The following is a 20,949-nucleotide window of genomic DNA, read 5'->3' on the forward strand; positions in this document are numbered from 1 at the left end:
CTGTGGTTAAAACCAGTTTATGCACAAAGACTAAGTGTTTATTGCAATGAAAATTGTTGGAACAATCATACAGACATTGTGTAGATAATGTGAATTTGGGGAAAACAACCATACTGAATTTGCAATAGAGTAAAAAAGTGCTGGCTTAAAGTAAATAATCTGAAATGAACAGACTGCAGTAAAGTTTAGCTTGGTAAAACTAAATCTCCATGAGGGTTCGGATCTCCTCTATCCGTGCCTGTTTTAGGTTCTGTGTGTTTTTCCCTCCGAAAGCTTTCTCCACAAGCTCCTGCTTCTTCTTCTGAATCTTCACCATGTTCTCCTCCACAGAGTCTTTCACTATAAACTAAACAATAGAAGACAAAGTGGTTTCGTTTATCAACTTTTTTTGACCTTCAAAGCACACTCAAACACTGATTACCTAATAGCTGGATGATCATTCTAGTTTGTCAACTAGAAATCTATCAAGTTATAGTTTTAGTATAAATTTGTTTCAATTTGATGCTGTCAGTCTAATAGTAAATGTCACTCTTTATTCGTGTCTGATTGAAAGTGGAATGCAGATCAGCTTTACAGTCAATACAAACTTACAATTTGGCCTCAGAATTCTAGACAATACATAATTTTTTTATTACAACAGACCTCTGTTGTGAATGTTGATTTTACTTGTCATATTACACACCAATGAATATCAGTCAATTATTTAATGACAATTACACTAGTCTCACAAACTGGTTTATAGTTCTTGGTTCATTTTAAATCTTGTATAACTGAAAAATAACTGTTCAATGTCATTAACGAAATAATCAATTGAGAGAATGGTCTGATTCAAGCTACTAACTCACTTGAGAAAATTTTGGGCATCTTTTAGTGAGTTGTTAAGGAACCGGTTCATGAGTCTAATCAGGCTTCACTGCTCACCGTGTTTATTAGTATGTGCAAAAAATAAAACATGCTTAAAGGGACAGTGGTTGCACATGTACGTACTATGGACTTTTTATAGCAATAACCTTAACCTGTGTCGTTACCTTATATTACCAGTGCTTTCTTAGATAAGTGCACGTACTGTAAAAAAAAGAAAGGATAACCGGGATTTTTCACACAAAAATGTTTTCTCTCCCTCATGTCATTACAAACCCGTATGGCTTACAGTGCCTGTCATAAGTGAACACACCCATGCTAAAGTTGACTAAAAAGAGGAATAAAAAAAAAAATCTTTTGGAAATTGATCCTTAATGCCTTAATTTAAAAAATGAGCAAAAATCCAACCTTTAGGGACACCCAATTTTCTTTGATTTTGGAAGTTATTTTATATATTATTTCATGGATCCAGGATACTATGCATCCTGATAAAGTTCCCTTGGCCCTTGGAAAATATCCCCACATCATCACATACCCTTCACCATACCTAGAGATTGGCAAGGGGCACTTTCCATAAGATCATCTCTCAATGCAAATCAAACCAGCTATTAGCCTAACTGAAATACAACCGTGCCAATCTCTAGGTATGGTGAAGGGTATGTGATGATGTGGGGCTTTTTTTAATTCCAAAGGCCAAGGGAACTTTATCAGGATGCATAGTATCTATCCTGGATCCATGAAAAAACTGGCCTTTAAAAATAAAAATCTGCCTGCCTCTATGGGAATTTAACATAGGGGTGTCCTGACTTAAGCACCCTGTATTTCTGCAGAAGTCAGTCAGTCAGGTCTCGCATGGGTGAGAAAAGACAATTTTCATGTTAGGGTGAACTATCCTTTGTTCAGGAAACATCACACTCTAAAGATGTAACAATCTTCTCCAACTGTAAAACTAGTTTTTTGAATTCTTGATTGTTTAAAAATAATTAAAAAATTGTGACCATTGCAGTCAATCTGGTGCCCTCCTTGTTAGCCTCAACGTTATGAACTAATAAGGAAACCATTAACATCATGTTGTTGCATTTGCCGGCACGGTCTGTTACCACTGAGAAAAACGTCAGGCGTGCAATAATAGCCACTGGGATCAGTCGCTAACATTCCTCTTTGTGCTTGCCATGGCATAAATCAAAGACTGTACCTTAGTGATCACCACATCTCTGCTCTGGCCCAATCTGTGACATCTGTCAACACACTGATCTTCAGCTGCAGGATTCCAGGCCTGAACAAACAGTAGAATAAAAACAAACAAATGAGCTCTTTGAGTGTGTAAGCCTCTATGCATTCCCCATTATAGATGCATTGACACAGAATCAAACCATGACATCACTGCCATCCAGTGGCTGACACTATCCTGGGGATTTCAACTCACAGGATCCATCAGAAAGACGTGGGAAGCAGCGGTTAGATTAAGCCCAACTCCTCCAGCTTTGAGTGACAGTAACATGATGGTGGGGCTTCCTGGAGAGGAGTCTTGAAAGTCCTGAATGGCCTTTGCTCGGGTCTTCTGATTCATTGAGCCATCCAGGCGAGTGAAAGAGAATCCATATTCTCTGCAGACAGCAACAGCATCAGCACACTAAACCACTAATGGCTACTTATTTTTTTCAGTATGTAGTACAGTCTAGTTTAGGTTTAGTAGCCTTTAGGAATGAAAACTACCTCAAGGGGACCTCTAAAACATCCAGAAACCTGGTAAACTGAGAGACCACAAGACTCTTCACAGTGGGGTCTTCATTGCGTAGCTTCAAGAGGTTGCTCATCAAAGCATCAACCTGCATAAAGAAAAGCACTTTATTGAAACATGGCAGCTCATAATGACCAACACAAAAGACTGTTTGCTCATCTTACTAAGCACTATGAAAGCCCTGAAGGATTTATTTATATTTAACCAAAAAAGCAAAATGAAAAAAGTATATTGTTTGTCCACTGACTGAATCTTTATGAAATTATTGCACTACTGTTCAAAAGTTTGGGATGGGTAAGATTTTTTTTAATGGTTTTTAAAATAAGTCTTATGCTCACCAAAGCGGTTTATTAGATAATACAATTAAGAGTAATATTGTGAACGGTTTTCTATTTGAATATGTAGTAAAATTTCATTTATTCCAGTGATGGCAAAGCTGAATTTCCTGAATTGTCACATGATCCTTCAGAAATCATTCTAATATGCTGATTTGGTGAATTATTTGAAAACAGTTGAGTGCGCGAGACTTTCAAAGTATGCTCCTTTGGCCGTGAGCATTGAAAGATGCGTACTGCGTAGTGGACTTTGTTTTCAAGTGCTCAAGTCACTCGCACATACACTGCTATACGCGTACGGACACAAAAATTGGGATGTCTGTGGACGGCCAAAGTATACTCAGGGCTTTAGTATCAAGTAAACTATATATTAACAAACACAACTGTATAGTCCCCTTTGAGCTACATCCAATTTCAGATTGACCAAAACAGCCTAAGAAGCATAAATGTTAAGGTTACTTTGGAACTTGATTGCCAATTCTCCCCAGTTGCTGATCGAGCCTCCACTTCCTCTCCAGGATACTCCACCAGTTCTTTAGTCTTGATCTGAGCGCGACACAGGGGACATCTGGCCTGCTCCTGAGAGACAGGAACAATCAGTGTGCAGAAACAACATCCAATAAAGGAGTCTTCAGCAAACCTCTGAGAAGCTGAAGTAATGCTGACCTTCTCGGAGTGGATGACCTCACAGATGCAGGGCCTGCAGTACACATGAGCGCAGTAGGTGATGACAGGCTGTCGCAGGGAGTCTAGACAGATGGCGCACTCTTCGTCCGAGCCAGAGTTCAGCACCAATGTGATCTTATTGATGAGACGCTCCCGCAGCTCACCGGGGGTCCCGAGATCACCTAACACACATCCAAAACATTGGTTCCCCGAAAGATGACACAACTGATTAGGGTGCTGCTGCTTCTGTGGCATTGTAGTTAAAGCTTTAAATTAAAATTAATGTAAGGTATGTTTTTTTTAAATAATTTAAATTTTTAGTATAATCTATTTTAATGTAATAACATTTAATGAAATGTAATCAGCGACTGTCTAAACTCTTAATTTATACCTGCCACTGTGTATTTGCCCACTAGACTGGGGTGACAGCAGCACTGCCTCAGACGGACCAGGATGGCCAGCACGTCAGCGTAGTTCGTCATGACCGTTCCTTCTTGGAAATACCTGTAAAGACAAATGGTTTGTTTTTTTACTTTAAACCTTTATGTAGCCTAATATTGATGCTCTTCAAATCTGTAGCAAAAGTGTGTCCACCTGCCGACGATGTTCCTGCCCTCCCTCTTGACCTGTTCATACTCCTCCCTCTCCTCCTCAGAGAGAGTCACATGCTGCACAAACACTCTCCGTGCGGGTAACTGCACCACCGTGCGCCCAGCCACTTTACTGTTCTTGGTGCGCCTCAGTGTGATGCCCTTCACCAGCGCTTGCAAGTTCCTGATAACAGTTATACGATAGAGAAGTTCATTAAATTCAATGCACTGAAAGTGTGATTTGGGACGCAGCTATTAACATACTTTAGTCCGAATCTGTCGCCCAGGGTCACAGGTCTCTGAATGATTCTGTTCCACCACTCCTTCACATCAAAAGGCTTCAGTTTCAAAAAGGACAGCAGCATGTACAGATCCTTTAGGGAGTTCTGAATGGGAGTTCCTGAAGATAAAAATACGCATGTTGACGTCGACTTCATAGGCATTAAAATTAATGATCAGTCCTTTTGATAATATTCACAGGTGATGAGGTAACCCAAAGGAACACACCAGACAGGATCCACCTGCGCTCTGACTGGAGCCCCAGCACAGCTTTGCTCTGAAGAGCACTAGGGTTTCTGATGACGTGACCTTCATCCAGCACCACCCTCAGCCAGTTCACTTTGTGTAGAGGACTGCTGGCCTTATTCTGCAGGCAGGGTCAAAGTTGATTTTTTATTTCAGTGAGTGACCTTGCACATTAAGATAAAATCGGATTTTCTCCAGTCATTGTTAAAAAACAAGCTAACAAAACTTGCATACTAACGTTAGGCAAGCGGCCAGAGGGATCGTTCTGCCACCACCTAAGCTCCGCCCACAAAAAACGTCACCATGTTTACCAACTGAAAAGGGGTCTATAGAGTACGAACCGGAAGTAGGCAACCGGAGTCGTCGTCATGGCGGCGCCCATTGTTTAGATCAGAATAAGGTGGATATGGTGATTGTCAAACACCGAACACATCACTTAAATGATTTTATGGTGAAATTTGTTATTTTTCGTGCTAATCCAGGTCTATTTTGAACAAGAACAAGACTCTGCGCTAAAACAATGTGACGTTCTGCTCTGTGTGCGCTATGAATCATCTAATCTGTTAACATGGGTGCTGAAAAAAATAGTCTGCTTATGCATCCAGTGTGAAACAGGCATTAGGACGCTGGCTTTAGCTTTTAAATTCCAGTCCCAATCAGCACGTCGGAGTTTGTTTTAAATAAATATATAAAAATATTCAGAAAGTGGAAATAAAGTGCCTAATTTTGACCAGAGTGCAGCCCATATTGTTACCATGGCTCCCTTTCTAGAACTTCAAGAATACTTTTTTCTGAGGAGCAGATCAAATATGGAATGATATAATGATTTTAATAAATATAAACTGAATATGTTATTACTGCATACCATTTTTAAATGTCCTACAATACAATACCGAGCTGTAAATAGTATCTGCCACTATTTGCACTAAGTAGTAACTACTAAGCTACTATTTCACACATAAAAAATATTTTCTTTGCTCTATTTACACAGTGTAAATAATACCATCTAACTTAGTGACCTCCAGCATGGCTCAGCAGTGTCATGTAATGACAATGTCTATGCAGAAAAAGCAGCAGGACTGTGTTTTAAATCCACCCACCCCAAAATCGGATGAAAGCACATTGTATGTTGTGAGAACCACATCTTGCCCAGACAGAAGGCCAACAGATCGGCTGCGCTCGGGACCATAGTACAGGTACACTTTTAATGTGACATCAGCTCGAATATGTTGCTCAAACTGGTCCTGCACACATATGAAGCACAAATGAGAGCAATGCGATGTTAAATATTTTCTTTAAATTTTTCATAAAAAAATGATTTTCAACACTCACCAGCCAGTTGCTAAGGACAGACAGGGGACATAAAATCAAAGTGGCTCTGGCCCCTGACCCCCCACCGGCTCCAGATGGGCCCTTACCAGTGCCTACAACCCACACAAAACAGATTGATTCCTGTAAAAGTCTCTCATACCATAAGAAACAAACGGAAGAAATGGTCATTAATATTAACACCCACCAGAACTCTTCTTCGCACTCTTCTTTGCTGGCACAGCCTGTGAGGAAGTGCACTCCAGAGCGGCAGCGAAGTCAACATCATCCAGCAGAACCACTCCTGTGTATGAGAGAGTCATTTGACACTGAAAATATATATAGTATAACAAATCTGCCTTTCAGTTTACATGAAAAATAAAGGACAGGAAGTAAGCATACCTTTCTTGGTGTTGGCAGACTTTTTAGCAGTTTTCTTTGTGGTTTTTGCTATAAGAAACAAATAAGTGTGATACAAAAACAAAATCAATTATTACTATTAACATTTACATTTATGTATTTGGCAAACACTTTTATGCAAAGTGACACACTACTGTTTAAAAAATTTGGGGTCAGCAACAGCAAAACTTTCTTTTTGGAAAGAAATAAGCAAAGATGCATCAAATTGACAAAGACTCTTAATTTGTTTAAAAAAAGCACAAAAACAAATGCAGTTCTTTATAATCAAAGAATCCTGAAAAAAAAATATCATAATAACAGCACAACTGTGTTGATATTAATATCGATAAACATTGATAATAATAACAATACTTATATGTTATTTGAGCACCAAATAGCATATTAGAATGATTTCATTCATCATGTGACACTGAAGACTGGAGTGGACAGCTTTGCTATCACAGAAATCAACTACATTTTAAATTATATTTAAACATTTTAAATGTAGTAATATTTCTGTTTTACTGTATTTCTGATCAAACAAATTTATCCTTGGTGAGCATAAGAGACTTCTTTCAAAAATATTTTAAAGAATCTCACCAACCACAGACATTTGTACATTGCATCAGGACCTAAAAGAGGAACTAACCTTTCTTCTGCGGTCCATCTTCATCAATGGTGTCAGCAGTGGCACTATTAGCATGCAGTCTTTTCAATGGAGACGACCCCTCTGGTTCTCCACACTCTTCAGGGTCTCCACTTGTCTCTGTAAATAAAAAATATATATAAAATGTGTGTATCTGTGTGTGAGTATTCTACAAGAAATGTAACTTCTTCACTTCAAAATGGATTGCAGTTTTACAAATTTGTTTTAAAAACATGTGAAATTTTTTACCTTTTGAAGCTGCTTTCTTCCTGGTAGCAGAAGGCATGGATGATCCTTCCTGAAAAGTTGTATTTTTGATATGTTCATAATTAAATTCTGGCTGCAATACATGCAAGGTCACAGAAATCAGTTAAATTAATTTTATCAACAAAACTTCATTTACAAACACATGCTTTATTTGTTAAAGAAATTTTCATCTGAATCTTACACATTGTTCCAGTGGCAGGGGTTTCCCATTGTGGAAATTAGAGACTATCAAGGCAATGGTGGTGAGGGTTTTGCCCTGAAACACAAGCATAAAAGTTCTGAGCACTAGTAGGGCTTATATTGAGCACTAAAAGAACAAGTCTAAGATCATCTCACCAGCCCCATGTCATCAGCCAAAATCCCACCAAGCACTTTCTCAGGCCTCTCCTTCACAGCAAAGTTAGTGAGAACGTTAAAGTAAAGGCCATTCTTCTCCTCCCAGAACGGGGGCAGATCGTTGCTGTTTTCACGAGAGGTCATCCATGAGAGCGCCTGCTTTTGATGTGGGAGTAGAGGAGTGAACACTGCCTGTACGGACAGACATTAACAGAGACATCTGTAAGTGACTGATGGATGAGATTAACAGTAAAAAAAAAACAGCTGTGTTCTTTCAGTCTGTGCTCACCTCTGCTGGCTCCATTTCTCTGGTTTTATCCTCCATCAAATCATCAAAGAGCTTGTCAAAGGCATTTTTCAGCTGATATGATGTAACAAAAAAATAATTATTAGCCATTTCATTGAAGTTAAACAAACTTGGTTTGGTTTATGGTGGTTCTCAGCTGGTGTGATGCAGCACTGTTTGGTCATAAACGGCATGCTAAATTAACAATGCTACATGAATACTAAAAAGCAACTAACCATATAAATGGGTATGGCTAAAACAGAAAAATAAACAAACTTATTGCCTTTTAAAAAGAAAGGCAAAAAGCTTCCCATATTATGGCATTAACAGGTGTGCACCCGATCAAACTAAATTATGCATTGAAAAAATTATGATACATACTACATTAAATAAACGTGCAACAAGAATAATTATGGTTATTTGTCATTTATTTCCTTTTTTAAATGTAACTTTTTTTATTACCAATATTTTTTCATGTTTGATTATACAGACATTTTTGTTAGTATTGTGTTTGGTGTAAAAAACAACAAAAATTAAGAACCACTGATCTAGATTTTAACATACTAAAGCATACTAGACAAATAAAAATAATTTATTTTGACATCTTATAGCCAACATCTGTAAAACGGACACTTATTATTCAACATTATTATTCATCTGCCATGAATAATAAAACACCATTGTATTATAACTGAACTGAGATATCACTGACATCACTGTTTTATCTAGAGTGGCTGTATAAATAAATGAGCTAAATTAATAACTAATGATATTTACAACGGAAATAAATCAACACTGAACTTACTTAAGCTGGATAATGACACTATTTTCTTCTAGAGCTGCTGTACAGCTGAAACAAACTTTGTTGCATGATTTTCCTGTTATCACTGTAAAGCTGCTTTGAAACAAACTGTACTGTAAAAAGCGCTGTATAATTAAAGGTGACTTGACGAAATTTACCTCTTCAACAGTCAAAGGAATGGCAGATTTTTTTGAGGACAATCCAAGCAGATCTCTACCCGAAGATGTTTGGGTAGCACCTCCAAAGAGAAGAAGAAAAATAATTTCAATCATATAAGCATTATGTATTCGCCAAAGAACATTAAGTAGTGAATAAATAATGGCATGCATACACTGTCCGTCAAAAAAAAAAAAAAACCTTTTAAGTCGGAGCCAAGTCTGAAACCACAGCGTGTCATCTGATTATGCACCGCTTCTCGCTTCTCCTCTTTGCCCCAGAACGTGAGGTTCACAGGCATTGTGTATTTATTGGTAATCCCAAAGGGCACAACCCTATTAAGAGATCAAACACAAAAGAGATCTGTTGCAATCAATTTGCAATAAAAAGCAGTTGCATACGTAAAACAAATTACTTCAAAAATATTTTTAGAAAAGAAGAAACTACAGTACCCTTCCACCCTTGCCAAGTTGTTGTCCATAATGTAGGCCATTGGGGCCGCCAGCTCTTTCTTGATGTGCCCCACCTGACTGCCATACACATTGGCAACCATCACTGCATTTCGGTCATAGGGATTCTGTGGTTGTCTCACCAAAGACACCATCTCTCCTTTATTGACCTACAGCATATGTCACAATCACACAATATTCCTGTTATTAAACGAGATTGAATGAGCCATAATATAATTATTCTGTGTTTTGAATAATAAAACCACTAGAGGGCAATATACACTGTGTGGTGGAACAGGTGTGAGATTACCTGTTCCTGTCAGGTGATAAGGGCGTCAGAGGAATTAAGCGGGTACAGATGGCGTGGAAATACAGTTCATGGCAATTCATTGTAGATATAAAACTATGTTGTCCTGCAGTAAATAATACCGCATTCTTGTATATCATGTTACTATTAAACAGCAACACGACTCAAAAGAAATATAACAGTGTGGACAGAGACATTTAATTCTACCGAACTACCCGCAAGTGCTGAATTACTACTCATACAGGTCAGTTTATTTGACTAATTAAACTTGTGAGGTAACGCAGCGCTGTTTCATTTGGTATAACGTTCCACTATCAAACTAAACAGCATTTGAGTGTGTTGAAAGTTATAATTTTATTTTATGTGTTAGTTTGTTTGCTATATGAGACTAGCAGTAAGCTAGATCAACATTAGAATAACATACTGATCATATTCTAACATTTCATCATGTTGAGCTACATAACATTGATTTGATTTATGTACATTTTCTCACCTGTCTAATAATGTCTAGTACATGCAAGAGAGGCGTCTCAGTCAAGTCGAAGTTAGTCGTGGACGTGGAGCTCTCGGTATCTCGAAAACGCCACGCCGATATTGATCCTCGTTTTAGATCTCCTTTTGTCCCAAAGTCTTGCCATGGTCCATAATGTTTGAACGAAACAACAACAGCGCGCCGGTAGACGTTACGCACTACGCAGTGTCTGGCGCCATGGTTACTATGCAGTACAAGCGGAAACCAGGAATAATGCGGATATTACATCATTGACAGGAGGCAAGTGAACAGGGACGGGCACTTTTTAAAATTGTGAATTTCTCTGAATTTACAAATTCTTGGAAATATTTAGGATACTGGAAGTACACAATTGAAAGAAATATTTAATATATATATATATATATATATATATATATATATAGACACACACACACACATACGTGAAGATCCCTACCATTCCAGTATAGTAGCGCAGACCAACAACTGAGCCTTGAATTGATCCAATCTGAACACTCTCCTCTGCCTCCAGCTCCTGCCCTCCATCTTCTGTTAGATTTGCAATTTCTTGGGATATGGTCACTGTGCCGCCGACATCCATGAAATCTATAAAAGCTGGCGTTGGATGACAGGCATCATAATTAATATTAGACGTGACAACAATTAATTCAACACATTCGGAGGAGATATACCAGATTTTAGTTTAGACTGTTTGCTAGGGACCATTATTAATCATATTAATTTCACAAATGTATTTGACATCTGCTGTTTTTCACCGTATCGCGGCGAGGCACTGGTCGAGGGGTTGTGAGGGTGAGCAGCAGTTCGGGCACTTGTTGATTTGTTTGATGACTGCATGTCTGCGATCACAACACAAACACGAAACGTCACTGAGTCAGGTCCTAACCAGAAAAAACAAAGTGCCATTCGAATGTATAATAATGCAAATGTAAAGACATTTAATGGCATATAATGACATTTAATAGTGATATCAATAAATAAACCGATTCATCCGACTAGAATGAATTGATCATAACAAGAGAAACACGCTCTCGTGGATTAACGTTAAGTTAAATTGTTTAGCTGCAGGCCACACTCACCTCCCGATCAAGACTCCAGTACGATAAAGGATTGCTGATGTATGTAAACTGATCCAAATCCAAATTCTACATACGCGATGAATATTGCAGTACTTATAGTGGTTTACTGTTGTTTACTCGTCATTTATTGACTACAAGTTAAGGCTTCAGGGACGCCTGTCAGTGGCGCGACTGTTTTGAAACTATTTCCGGAATTCCGGCGCCAGATTCAGACTTTAAGTCACTGTCACGTGAACCAACCAGCAAAGACTACCGAATGTCGTCACTACAAATCTTTTGAATACTAATGCTTTAATCAAACAAAATACGATTTTTATCATAATTTCACACACACAACAACAACAACAACAACAACAACAACAACAACAACAACAACAACAACAACAAAACGAATTAAAAAAACATGATTCTAAATAATTGTATTTTGCATAAAAGAGCCAGAAAGAATATAACACATTTTTGTTATTGTGGTTAGGCTACTCTGGAAAAGTAACAGACTTTGTAGCTTGCATTTATTTTTATATGCACATTTTTTATGAAATTACTGAATGCATTTAATAAAAAGAACTAAACTTGTATGGTTTATTTTTAAATGTTACACTTATCAAGTCAAGAAATGATAAGTAAAAAAAGTCTAAAAGCTCACTGTGGAAGGAAGCATTCACAGTTTACAAGTTGTTACAAATGACAAATTAGTAGTAAAAAAAATTGAGTTTAAGTTAAGTTGGTTAAGTTCAGATGGAAATGTAAATATAGTCTTGACTTCTGTAAAAACACAATGTAGATTGAAGAGAAAGTTTTGGCATGGGCAAAATAACAACATAGAATGAGAATTCATGAAATAAATGCTGCAAATACAAATGTATCAGGTAAAAATGCTATCACACATGTGGTTTAAAGTTCCTGTGTCCATTCTCTCACTGTCCTCTGAGGGACTCTTGATATTAAATTAAACAAATTAAATGTAAAGGAAAAACCCTGACTGCAGTGATATTTCATTCATTCTTTTTAAGTGTCTTGAATAATCACAAGAAGCCTATGCAAGTACATACAAAGATGAAGTGATGTTTTGGACTGCTGCGGTGAAATAACAGTACAATTACAAAGATAGCTTATCTGATATTAACTGGAGTTTGCATTTAAAATAGCTGAATATCCTAAATTGGAGCAATGCTAAAGCAAACACATAGTACTGAATGTAATTGTAAATACACTAACATTTACATTTAACCAAAGAAGTTTTCACACTTTCCCAATGCACAGTCAATATAGTTTAATGTTGTTGCTGATGGATGACAGTTAGATGTTGCTCTTGTGTAGGCTCAGTTTAATGCTTTAATCAGGTACAGTTTATCTCCCTGCTCACTGGTAAAAATGGGGGCCTTTTTGTAATGTTCCACCAAATCCTCAATGGAGCTGAACTTGCGCTGACCAATGCAGTACAGTCCATCCTTTAGCTGCACCTTGAAATGTTTGTTCTTGTACACTGCCTTCAGAGAGATGGAGAAGTCGTTTGGCTGGAAAGTAAAAAAATGAAATGTTTGTTCATAACAAGGCACACACTAAATAAAAAAAGTACTTAAGGAAATAAATATGCAAAAAGGCAAAATTCCATTTCTACCAACAGAAGCTGGTAATATATAAATTAGAAAAAAAAGTACATGTATATTAATTCTAAAAACAAAGTAGATGTTAGGACAATTGAATTCAATTACCGTAGACTCGCTGTCTCTGATGAGGAAGTCACCATCCGCACCCCTCTGGTTCAAGACCATCTCAGCCTGGTGCCGTGTCAGTTTCCCATAGTACCATTGTTTTCCTCCAAACTTTCCGTCCATAGAGGGCTTAATGTCATAGTTTGAAGTAGGTGGTCCTGAATTCCCCAGTTCTTTATGCGTTTTCTGTACAACTGTAACATAGTTCTTGGGCACTAAACCCACTTGCCCATTTTCTTTTTGACACTTCCACCATTCAGGGTCATTCTCAGGTTTCTCCAACACAGCCATAAGTTCATCCTTGTTGAAATTCAGCTCCTCGACATTGCCGGAGCTGAAATGATAAAGTGCCTGTACAGTCTGCAGAACCTGAGAGCCGTTGTTATTGTGCCCCACTGAGGCTAGTTTATCTTTGAGAGAGCTTATGGAATCGTCCCTCATTGTCCTGTCCACATCCTCTGTGACATAATTGGAGGGAAACCACCCAGAAAGGCCATTATAGGTTCCTCGCCACCAACCGTCGCTGCACTTCTCCGTGACGATGACCCTTGTGCCCTTCAACAACGAGAGCTCGTCCTCCCGCTCCGCAGTGTAGTTGAACTTCACCAGTGCGGGCAGGTTGAGGTCATACAGTCGCTCATCGCTGTCATATTTCTCTGAGCTGGAGGGCAAATCTCGCGCACAGCCTTTCTGCTTCACCTTCCCAATCCCTGCAGTCATAGAAAATGTTAATTTGAGCATATGGGCAATGCTTTTTTTTACTGTTTTTTGAAAAATGTGCTATTATGAAACTTAACTAATGATACTGGTATCTTACCATTGCAAACTGACATTATTTATCTTTATAATGTGCCACATTTGATCACGTTTAAACAAGACTTTTTTCTTGTTTCAACACCTTGAATTAAACCCGAAGCTCATAAAAGTAATAAGAATGTTCTACCATTCAGAGTTTGCAGTCGGTAAGATATTTTTTAATGTTTTTAAAAAGGTTTCATTACAAAGGTTTCATTCATTTGATCAGAAATACAGTAATACGGTGAAATATTATTCCAATTTAAAATAACCATTTTCTATTTGAATACATGTTAAAATATAATTTATTCCTGTAATGCAAAGCATCATTGCTCCAGTCTTCAGTGTCACATGATCCTTCAGAAATCATTATATACTGATTTCCAGCTCAATAAACATGTCTTATTATTATCCATGTTGAAACAAATGTACTGCTTATTTATTTTTTGGAAACATGGTAACTTTTTTTCAGGATTCTTTGATGAACAGAAAGTTCAGAAGAATGTATTTTTTTTTTAAATAGAATTTTTTTGTAATATTATAAACGTCTTTAATGTTTATCAATTTAATCCTTGCAGAATAAAAGTATTATTTTCTTTAAGAAAAAAAAAAAGAATCTTACTAAGCCCAAAATTTTGAATGGTAATTTAGTACATCAGAGTGAATATAGTTATTTTATCCAGTTACCCAATTATCCATATTCATTTTCTTAAATGGTTAAAATCATTGCTAAATTCAAAACAGTTCAGCATTTGGGTTGCAAGTTGATGATCTCACACTAAGGGCCGTGACACAGTCACTGGCGGGAAAAAAACATAAGGAAAATTAAAGAGGTACATTTTGTTCATATAAACACATTCAAGTTTATTTACAGAAAATACGAAAATTTGTATAGAATTTTTTTTTTCCTCTGTCCCTCTTCAATGGTACAATAACAGTGTTACTGTTGCACAACCACAGACCAGCTGACAGCCAAGTGTTACAGACTTCATATCTTCACATCATTAGACTAATAATTATACTAATAATGTAAATATTGACAAACTGACATGTTTGTGATATGTGTTTACCATCCCGCATAAATTATTTTACATGACTACTAAATCAAATCAGGAAAATACACCCTGATCTCAAAAGAGAGAAATTCCAATTTAGTGATCTGGCAATGAAACATCAGTTTTGATCAAATTAACACTCATTTCTGGGCCTGAATCCACGGAGTCTGTGTGTCTACACACATGCTAAAATACACACCCGTTGTCAACATCTCCTTCTCCTTCAAAAAATGTGGATCATTATATATAGATGGGAAAAAATTTACACTACCGTACAAAAAGTCCAGAATCGCTATGTTTGTTTATGTTTTTCAAGAAACTGATACTTGTTCACCAAGGATGCATTAAATTAAATTAAATTAACATATTCAGCTGAAGTTTCATCTGCTTTCAGCAGCGCTTCCCAGAGGTGTTCCCATAGGCTTTTTAGGGCATTTCTCACTAGCCTTGCAGTCGAATTGTTCCCACAACAGCATGCATTCTTATTTATTTATTTAAGTTTCAGATTAAACTTTATCTGTGAAACTCTGCCTAAAGGCCAGCAGCTTCCCAGAGGCTTCTCTTCTTCACTGTTGCTGATGAAACTGATATTTGACATGTACTTTTCAATGAAGCTGCCAGCTGAGCACCAGTGAGGGGGGCTGTTTCTCAAACTAGAGACTTTGATGTACTTCTCATCTTGTTGTGCAGCAGGGCTGTCCACTTCTCTTTGTACTGGTTGGAACCAGTTTGCTCTCACTTTTCTTTCACGGAAAAGTCTTCAGAAGAACAATAGGCTGATGAGTTTCTAAAGAAATGTGTTTTCTTTTTTCCAATTGTTGAATCCATAATTGGACTTAAAAATTGTGAGTGTCCTTAAAAAGGTTAGTTCACCCCAAAATTAAAATTCTGTCATTTATTACTCATTACCTCATTGTTCATAACCCATAAGACACGCGCGTCCACGCAACAAAGTCTGCTCCTGCGTCAACACAACATGCTTGCGTCGTTGTGCTCTCGTGAACGCGCTTTGTAGGTTAATAGCCTACTTTGTAAATAAATAATGTGGTAACTTATGTTTGTTTGATTGTTGCCCAGACAAAGCACTCGCGTCGCTTCTTAAATTTGAGGTTAAACCACCGGAGTCACACGGATTACTTTTATGAGGTCTGGGGCTTGAAAGTGGTAGGCCTAGTTGTGTATTTAGCAGTCAACGGAAGGACAGAAAGCTCTCAGATTCCATTAAAAAGATCATCATTTGTGTTCCGGAGATTAACTTAAGTCTCATGGGTTTGGAATGACATGAGGGGGTGAGTAATTCGTGACAGAATTGTCATTTTTTTGGTGAACAGCAACTAAGGAAATAATGTTTTACACACAATCATTTGCAACAGTGCTAATAATAAGAAAGTTATCTTGAATGCCAGTAAAATTATATAGGCCTATGTATAGCCTACATTTTTAAAATCTATTTGACATGTTTTAAAAATTAATTTTAATTTGAAAAAAAAAAAAAAATACATACAATTTTTACATCTAAAATTGTCATAATGATCCCAAACTTTTAAATAGGCTTTTAGCTGAAACATATTGGTGGTGTATGTAAATGGCATTTTTTTTAATGTAAATGGCATTTAATGTAAACAACACAAATTCTCTTCAGATACAACTCTTTACTATAGACTCAATCATCAGCTTTTAATAAATGATCTATTATTTACTAAGAAGATCCGTTCATGGAAGTTATAAACTTTTTTGGAATGTCCAAAAAAATGGCTAAACCAAAATATGTCCCCTCCAAATGATGAAATTTGAATTTGATGATGAAACAATGACATTTTTGCCATTCCATGAACATCAATAGGAAGAACAAGCAGAAGAGTCATAGAAGAGCTTCCTGTAAAATAAATACCAGAACAAAAAAACAAAAAATTAGGGCAGAGTGATGAAATGTAAAACAGCCTTTTGATCCAGTTAACTCATTCATATGTGTGGAATTACAGAGCTCATCTGCTCCATCAAAATCAAACTTTCCAAACTCATCCGTAACAGTCGTTGTATTCCAAATAACCATGGAAACATAAAAGTCCCAGGCATAAAATTGGAGGGAAACTAGTCGTCAGTGATAAACCATTATCAACCGTTTTGAGAAGTAAAACCATCATGCGGATGTGTGGAAAAGCCAATAAAGATGAAATTTTATTTCAATGGAAATTCCAGGCAACAGCAATGAAAGCATTACTGTCTTTATGACGTGACTCAAGGATGGAGCTTGAGGTACTGTGTCCTGTCTGCTTTTGTTTCATTTCCTCTGACAGCCAGAATAACGGCAGCTCAGCTTTCCAGTCAATTTCCCAGTTTTCCACATGCGGGAAAACATTCAAAAGCAGAGATAAGGCAGAATTCTTCCTAAAGTAAAAACCTTGGCTATATTAAAACATAATTGAGACTGTCATAAAGTCTTCAGTTCTTCAGAGTTCAACCCAAAAGCTTTAATGTAGGCCTATGGGTTTGTAACAAGTTTGTATACGTCTGACAAAGTTTGCATGTGGCTTTTTTGTGCAATTTCATAATTTTCCCCATGAAACACAACTGAACATCTTGAATTGACCTAATTTTGCTGTCATCTGCCCTCAACATTAAATGATATCTCTCACTCAGCCCAGGTTTCTGAAAAAGCTGAGTGTGATTATCAATGTAACATGACCCGTGGCAAGCTGCTTTCTCATATCCACGACAGAAACCGAGCAAACGCAGCCAAATCACCCTGCCTTTGTTTCTGTTCGGGCTGAGCTCACTCCACTAATGACATCATAAGACAAATAGCCTCTTCACAAACAGATGTAGCGTCCAAGAACTGTCAGCAAAGGTAGCGCCGTTAATTCTCAGATGACGGAATACACGCATCCACACAAATATAAACCCGTGATGAACTTCAGCATGTGTTTCTGTTCACTTTTGACCTCACAGCTGCTCTGTCCTTTTCTTTCTCATTTCAACCGACAATATATTTTGTTTTGTGGCTAATTTTCCGCAACAGATTTTTGAATGCAAAATTACACAAAATAACACTTGAGACATTTTCCCTTTGTGCAGGAATCGGTCACGCCTCCGTTTGGTATACAATAGCCTCTCTGAACTTCCACGGCATACTAATGCACAGAGAGAGAAAGAGAGGCAGACACAGAGAGCAAGAAAGAGAGCTGGCAAGAGGCCATCAGAGAAGCCTGCAGTTTTTTTTCCCTCTTCTCCAAAATTTTCCCGAAAAGTCCGGCTATTTCAAAGTGAGCAAATAAAACAAGTGGAAAAAGAGAGAAAAGCAAATAAGGAGTCTCATTTGTTGAAGTGTTCTGTCCAGTTGCTACTGTTCTTTTGTTCTGCAAGATCCGCTGCTTCACTCTGCCAAGTCACGACACCCCACTGTCTTGTCCACTGTAATGTGGGGAATAAAACACTGAAATGCTGAATGTGTTACAAAGGGGATAGAAGAACGTAATGAGAGAGAAAGGAACCCAGAGTCAAAGGCCTCAATTATTCATTGCCTCACATCATTCTGTTTTCCTGCACTAGAAATCTGCGTTGAATTAGACAGCTTCCGGCCGCCTTCACAGAGCGGCTCAAGTTGACAGTAGAGGAGGTTGAGGGGGCCTGCATGGGTTTCTGCTTTGATTTTTGTTTTTTAAGACTGTCCAAACTACCCTGAAGAGCCAGCTGCTATTTCCTCCCTCTCTTATGGCCAATTTTATAGAAAAAAGAAAGTTTTTGAAGTACCTGAGTGTAGCCTAACTGCCCTGTAAATTGTATGTCAATGAGTACTATAACATTATATGAGTGACTCATCATCTAGGTTAACAACCAAGAGACACACACACCAAAATGTCATTAAACTCCTAATAACGTTTTTTTTAATTCTTAATATAAAATAAGAGAAACACATTCTAAATAATCACACACAAACTGAACAATATTTCTGAAGAGTCTTTGAAACCCTTATCAGCCCATTTTCAGCTGATCTTTACCCTCAAAGACAAGACAAACACAAAGACAGTTACAAAGGGCTGACAACATAATGTATAACTTAACAATCTTATCAAGTATGAAGAAACTCGCAGAAATTGTTCTTTTTTTCAGAGATTAAGTTAATTTGTCAACAGTACATGCAAGGGCAATGGCAACAACTTTGTTGAGCAAAAGTGATATACTTCAGTGGAAAAGATAAATATGTACTCACGAAAGAAGTGTTTAAAAAGGTTAGCCATATCCATTCCCAGCTCTGTGAGCAGCCCCCCTTCCTCACACACTACCGCTCTCTCTTTCTCTCTCTCTGTAACAGCAGCAGCTATTCCATGAGAACTTCCTGAAAGTCCAGAGTTATTGACAGAGCGACTCTCCACCCCACACACATGACTGTCCTTAACCAATGGCTGTCAAGGGGTCCTTTCTGTAGACTCTAGTGGCTGGATGGGCCTCAAACACTTACAGGGTCTTCTGTGGAAACTAACATGACAACACAGTAACACTTCCACCTCTTTCAACTTAAAAACTATAGTTTTTAAAAGTCCAGTTGCATTAAATTTTGAAGTATAATCAAATTGTCTGTATAGTCATTTAATCTTAAATTAAATCTCGTATAACTTGCAACTGCTTAAATTTTGATGAGTTAAAGTAATGTTGTAATGACTTTTTTGATCATATATTTTTTTTACAGCGTATAGTTTACGGACAGAGTGCATGCTATGGTGAGCCACAAAACATGCAGCAATTTTAATACATAAACACACACACACACACACACACACACACACTCCATCTTCCGGCCTTGTCTGAGGCTACTTTTCTTGCTACCCACTTTATGTTCCTGATTACCTTGCTAGCTACTGTAGTTACCTCATCCAAGTCAATCTCCAGTCATCCTCCAGTCATCCTCCAGTCATCACGTCATCCAAGTTAGCTTCCAGTCATCCCTTGTCTCAGCGTTGTTCCCTCGTGTGTGTGTGTGTGTGTGTGTGTGTGTGTGTGTGTGTGTGTGTGTGTGTGTGTGTGTGTGTGTGTGTGTGTGTGTGTGTGTGTGTGTGTGTGTGTGTGTGTGTGTGTGTGTGTTTGTGTGTGCTCCAATGATTCTGTGAGACAAAGACTCAAACTCAACAATACAAGTCTCATCTGATAATGATCTCAAGTTGCAAGTATCATCTCTTGTTTATGCATTGTGTTACTGCCATTTCTGCAAACAAAATTGCCTGTTTGAGTTTTACCTCAGTTCTAGTCATTGCTTTCAAGCCTGAGCATGAAAAAATGAAGCTGAAACAAAATATAAATAGTAGATAGAAAAACTGACTAAATTAAAATGAGAAATGTTGCATTTGGCAACTAACTGAAATTGGTTTAAGTTAAAGCACTAAAATTACTAAGTGGAAATAAAAGAAAATTGAAATAAAAATACATAAAACTTAAAAAGTAATATTTTAAAAAAATAATAACAATAAGAACAAAATAATATTAAATTAAATTTATATCAATTTATACTATATACTATATATTATATAGCCTATATTTATATGCTGACTGTTGTATGTGTTACACTTTTTGCAATACACATTGTTCCAAATCAGCCTTACAGAAAATAGAAAAAGGGGTTTTAATGTAGGCCTAATGTGTAATTTTGTTGACATTTTGTATGATAAAATTTTTTATCATGTTTGTATCAACACTGGTGTTCATGAAGCAAAACCAGTTGAGTTCTATTGAACTATAGATTGGTGAGTGAATCTAAGACTTTATATTGGCTGTACTTCAGTTTATTGACCTTATGTGGGTCTTCATGGGTTATTCAAAAGTCGGTCCCCCAGTGGTTCAATAATGTGTGTACTGTGAGTAAGCTACACTGAACATGAACAAGTTCTCACAGCTCTCTCAACTCTTCGGCTGTACGAGTGCTGTCATCTGTTTACAAACCTGCAGAGCTATTGTGAAAGAGAGGCCGTCAAATGCACCTCTGGAGCACCTGGTCCAGTGGACAGAGCTGTAATTTAAGGGAATGAGGTCACAGTTATGGAGCCGAATTGCTTCCTGAGGGGTGTGAGAAGGTTCAGTGACTGACAAAAGGGACATGCACAGCATGCTTTAAGCAGCATCCATAATATG

The 20,949-nt window shown here is 37.5% G+C and overlaps 2 protein-coding genes across 5 annotated transcripts; both read right to left on the reverse strand.

Annotated features, from left to right (window-relative positions):
* Nucleotides 1-16: 16 nt before the first annotated feature.
* Nucleotides 17-11,489, reverse strand: hltf (helicase-like transcription factor). Of its 4 annotated transcripts, none has more exons than XM_077227988.1 (25): nucleotides 11,265-11,489; nucleotides 10,941-11,024; nucleotides 10,622-10,779; nucleotides 9,371-9,537; nucleotides 9,120-9,253; nucleotides 8,921-9,000; nucleotides 7,964-8,035; nucleotides 7,675-7,866; nucleotides 7,520-7,594; nucleotides 7,321-7,369; nucleotides 7,075-7,191; nucleotides 6,429-6,476; nucleotides 6,235-6,330; nucleotides 6,051-6,142; nucleotides 5,819-5,962; nucleotides 4,701-4,839; nucleotides 4,458-4,593; nucleotides 4,198-4,377; nucleotides 3,995-4,107; nucleotides 3,604-3,785; nucleotides 3,397-3,516; nucleotides 2,578-2,690; nucleotides 2,288-2,468; nucleotides 2,057-2,137; nucleotides 17-346 (listed from the first exon to the last, which is right to left on the reverse strand). In XM_077227988.1, exons 2-25 carry the CDS (start codon nucleotides 11,020-11,022, stop codon nucleotides 200-202), a joined length of 2,898 nt encoding a protein of 965 aa, XP_077084103.1. In that variant the 5' UTR covers nucleotides 11,023-11,024; nucleotides 11,265-11,489; the 3' UTR covers nucleotides 17-199. The 4 variants fall into 4 exon arrangements, with proteins under 4 accessions (XP_077084103.1, XP_077084094.1, XP_077084075.1 ...); XM_077227979.1 differs by having other exon boundaries at nucleotides 10,941-11,066; nucleotides 11,265-11,478; XM_077227960.1 differs by having other exon boundaries at nucleotides 7,321-7,411; nucleotides 10,941-11,066; nucleotides 11,265-11,474.
* Nucleotides 11,490-11,538: 49 nt separating this feature from the next.
* Nucleotides 11,539-19,182, reverse strand: nck1a (NCK adaptor protein 1a). Its single transcript, XM_077228016.1, has 3 exons — nucleotides 19,040-19,182; nucleotides 12,980-13,689; nucleotides 11,539-12,781 (listed from the first exon to the last, which is right to left on the reverse strand). The coding sequence occupies exons 1-3, from the start codon at nucleotides 19,071-19,073 to the stop codon at nucleotides 12,587-12,589; spliced, it is 939 nt and encodes a 312-aa protein (XP_077084131.1). The 5' UTR covers nucleotides 19,074-19,182; the 3' UTR covers nucleotides 11,539-12,586.
* Between the last annotated feature and the right edge of the window lie 1,767 nt (nucleotides 19,183-20,949).

This window comes from Siphateles boraxobius, unplaced genomic scaffold, assembly GCF_051911475.1.
Source record: "Siphateles boraxobius isolate OS27281-9 unplaced genomic scaffold, OSU_SipBor_1 1, whole genome shotgun sequence".
NCBI lineage: Eukaryota > Metazoa > Chordata > Actinopteri > Cypriniformes > Leuciscidae > Siphateles > Siphateles boraxobius.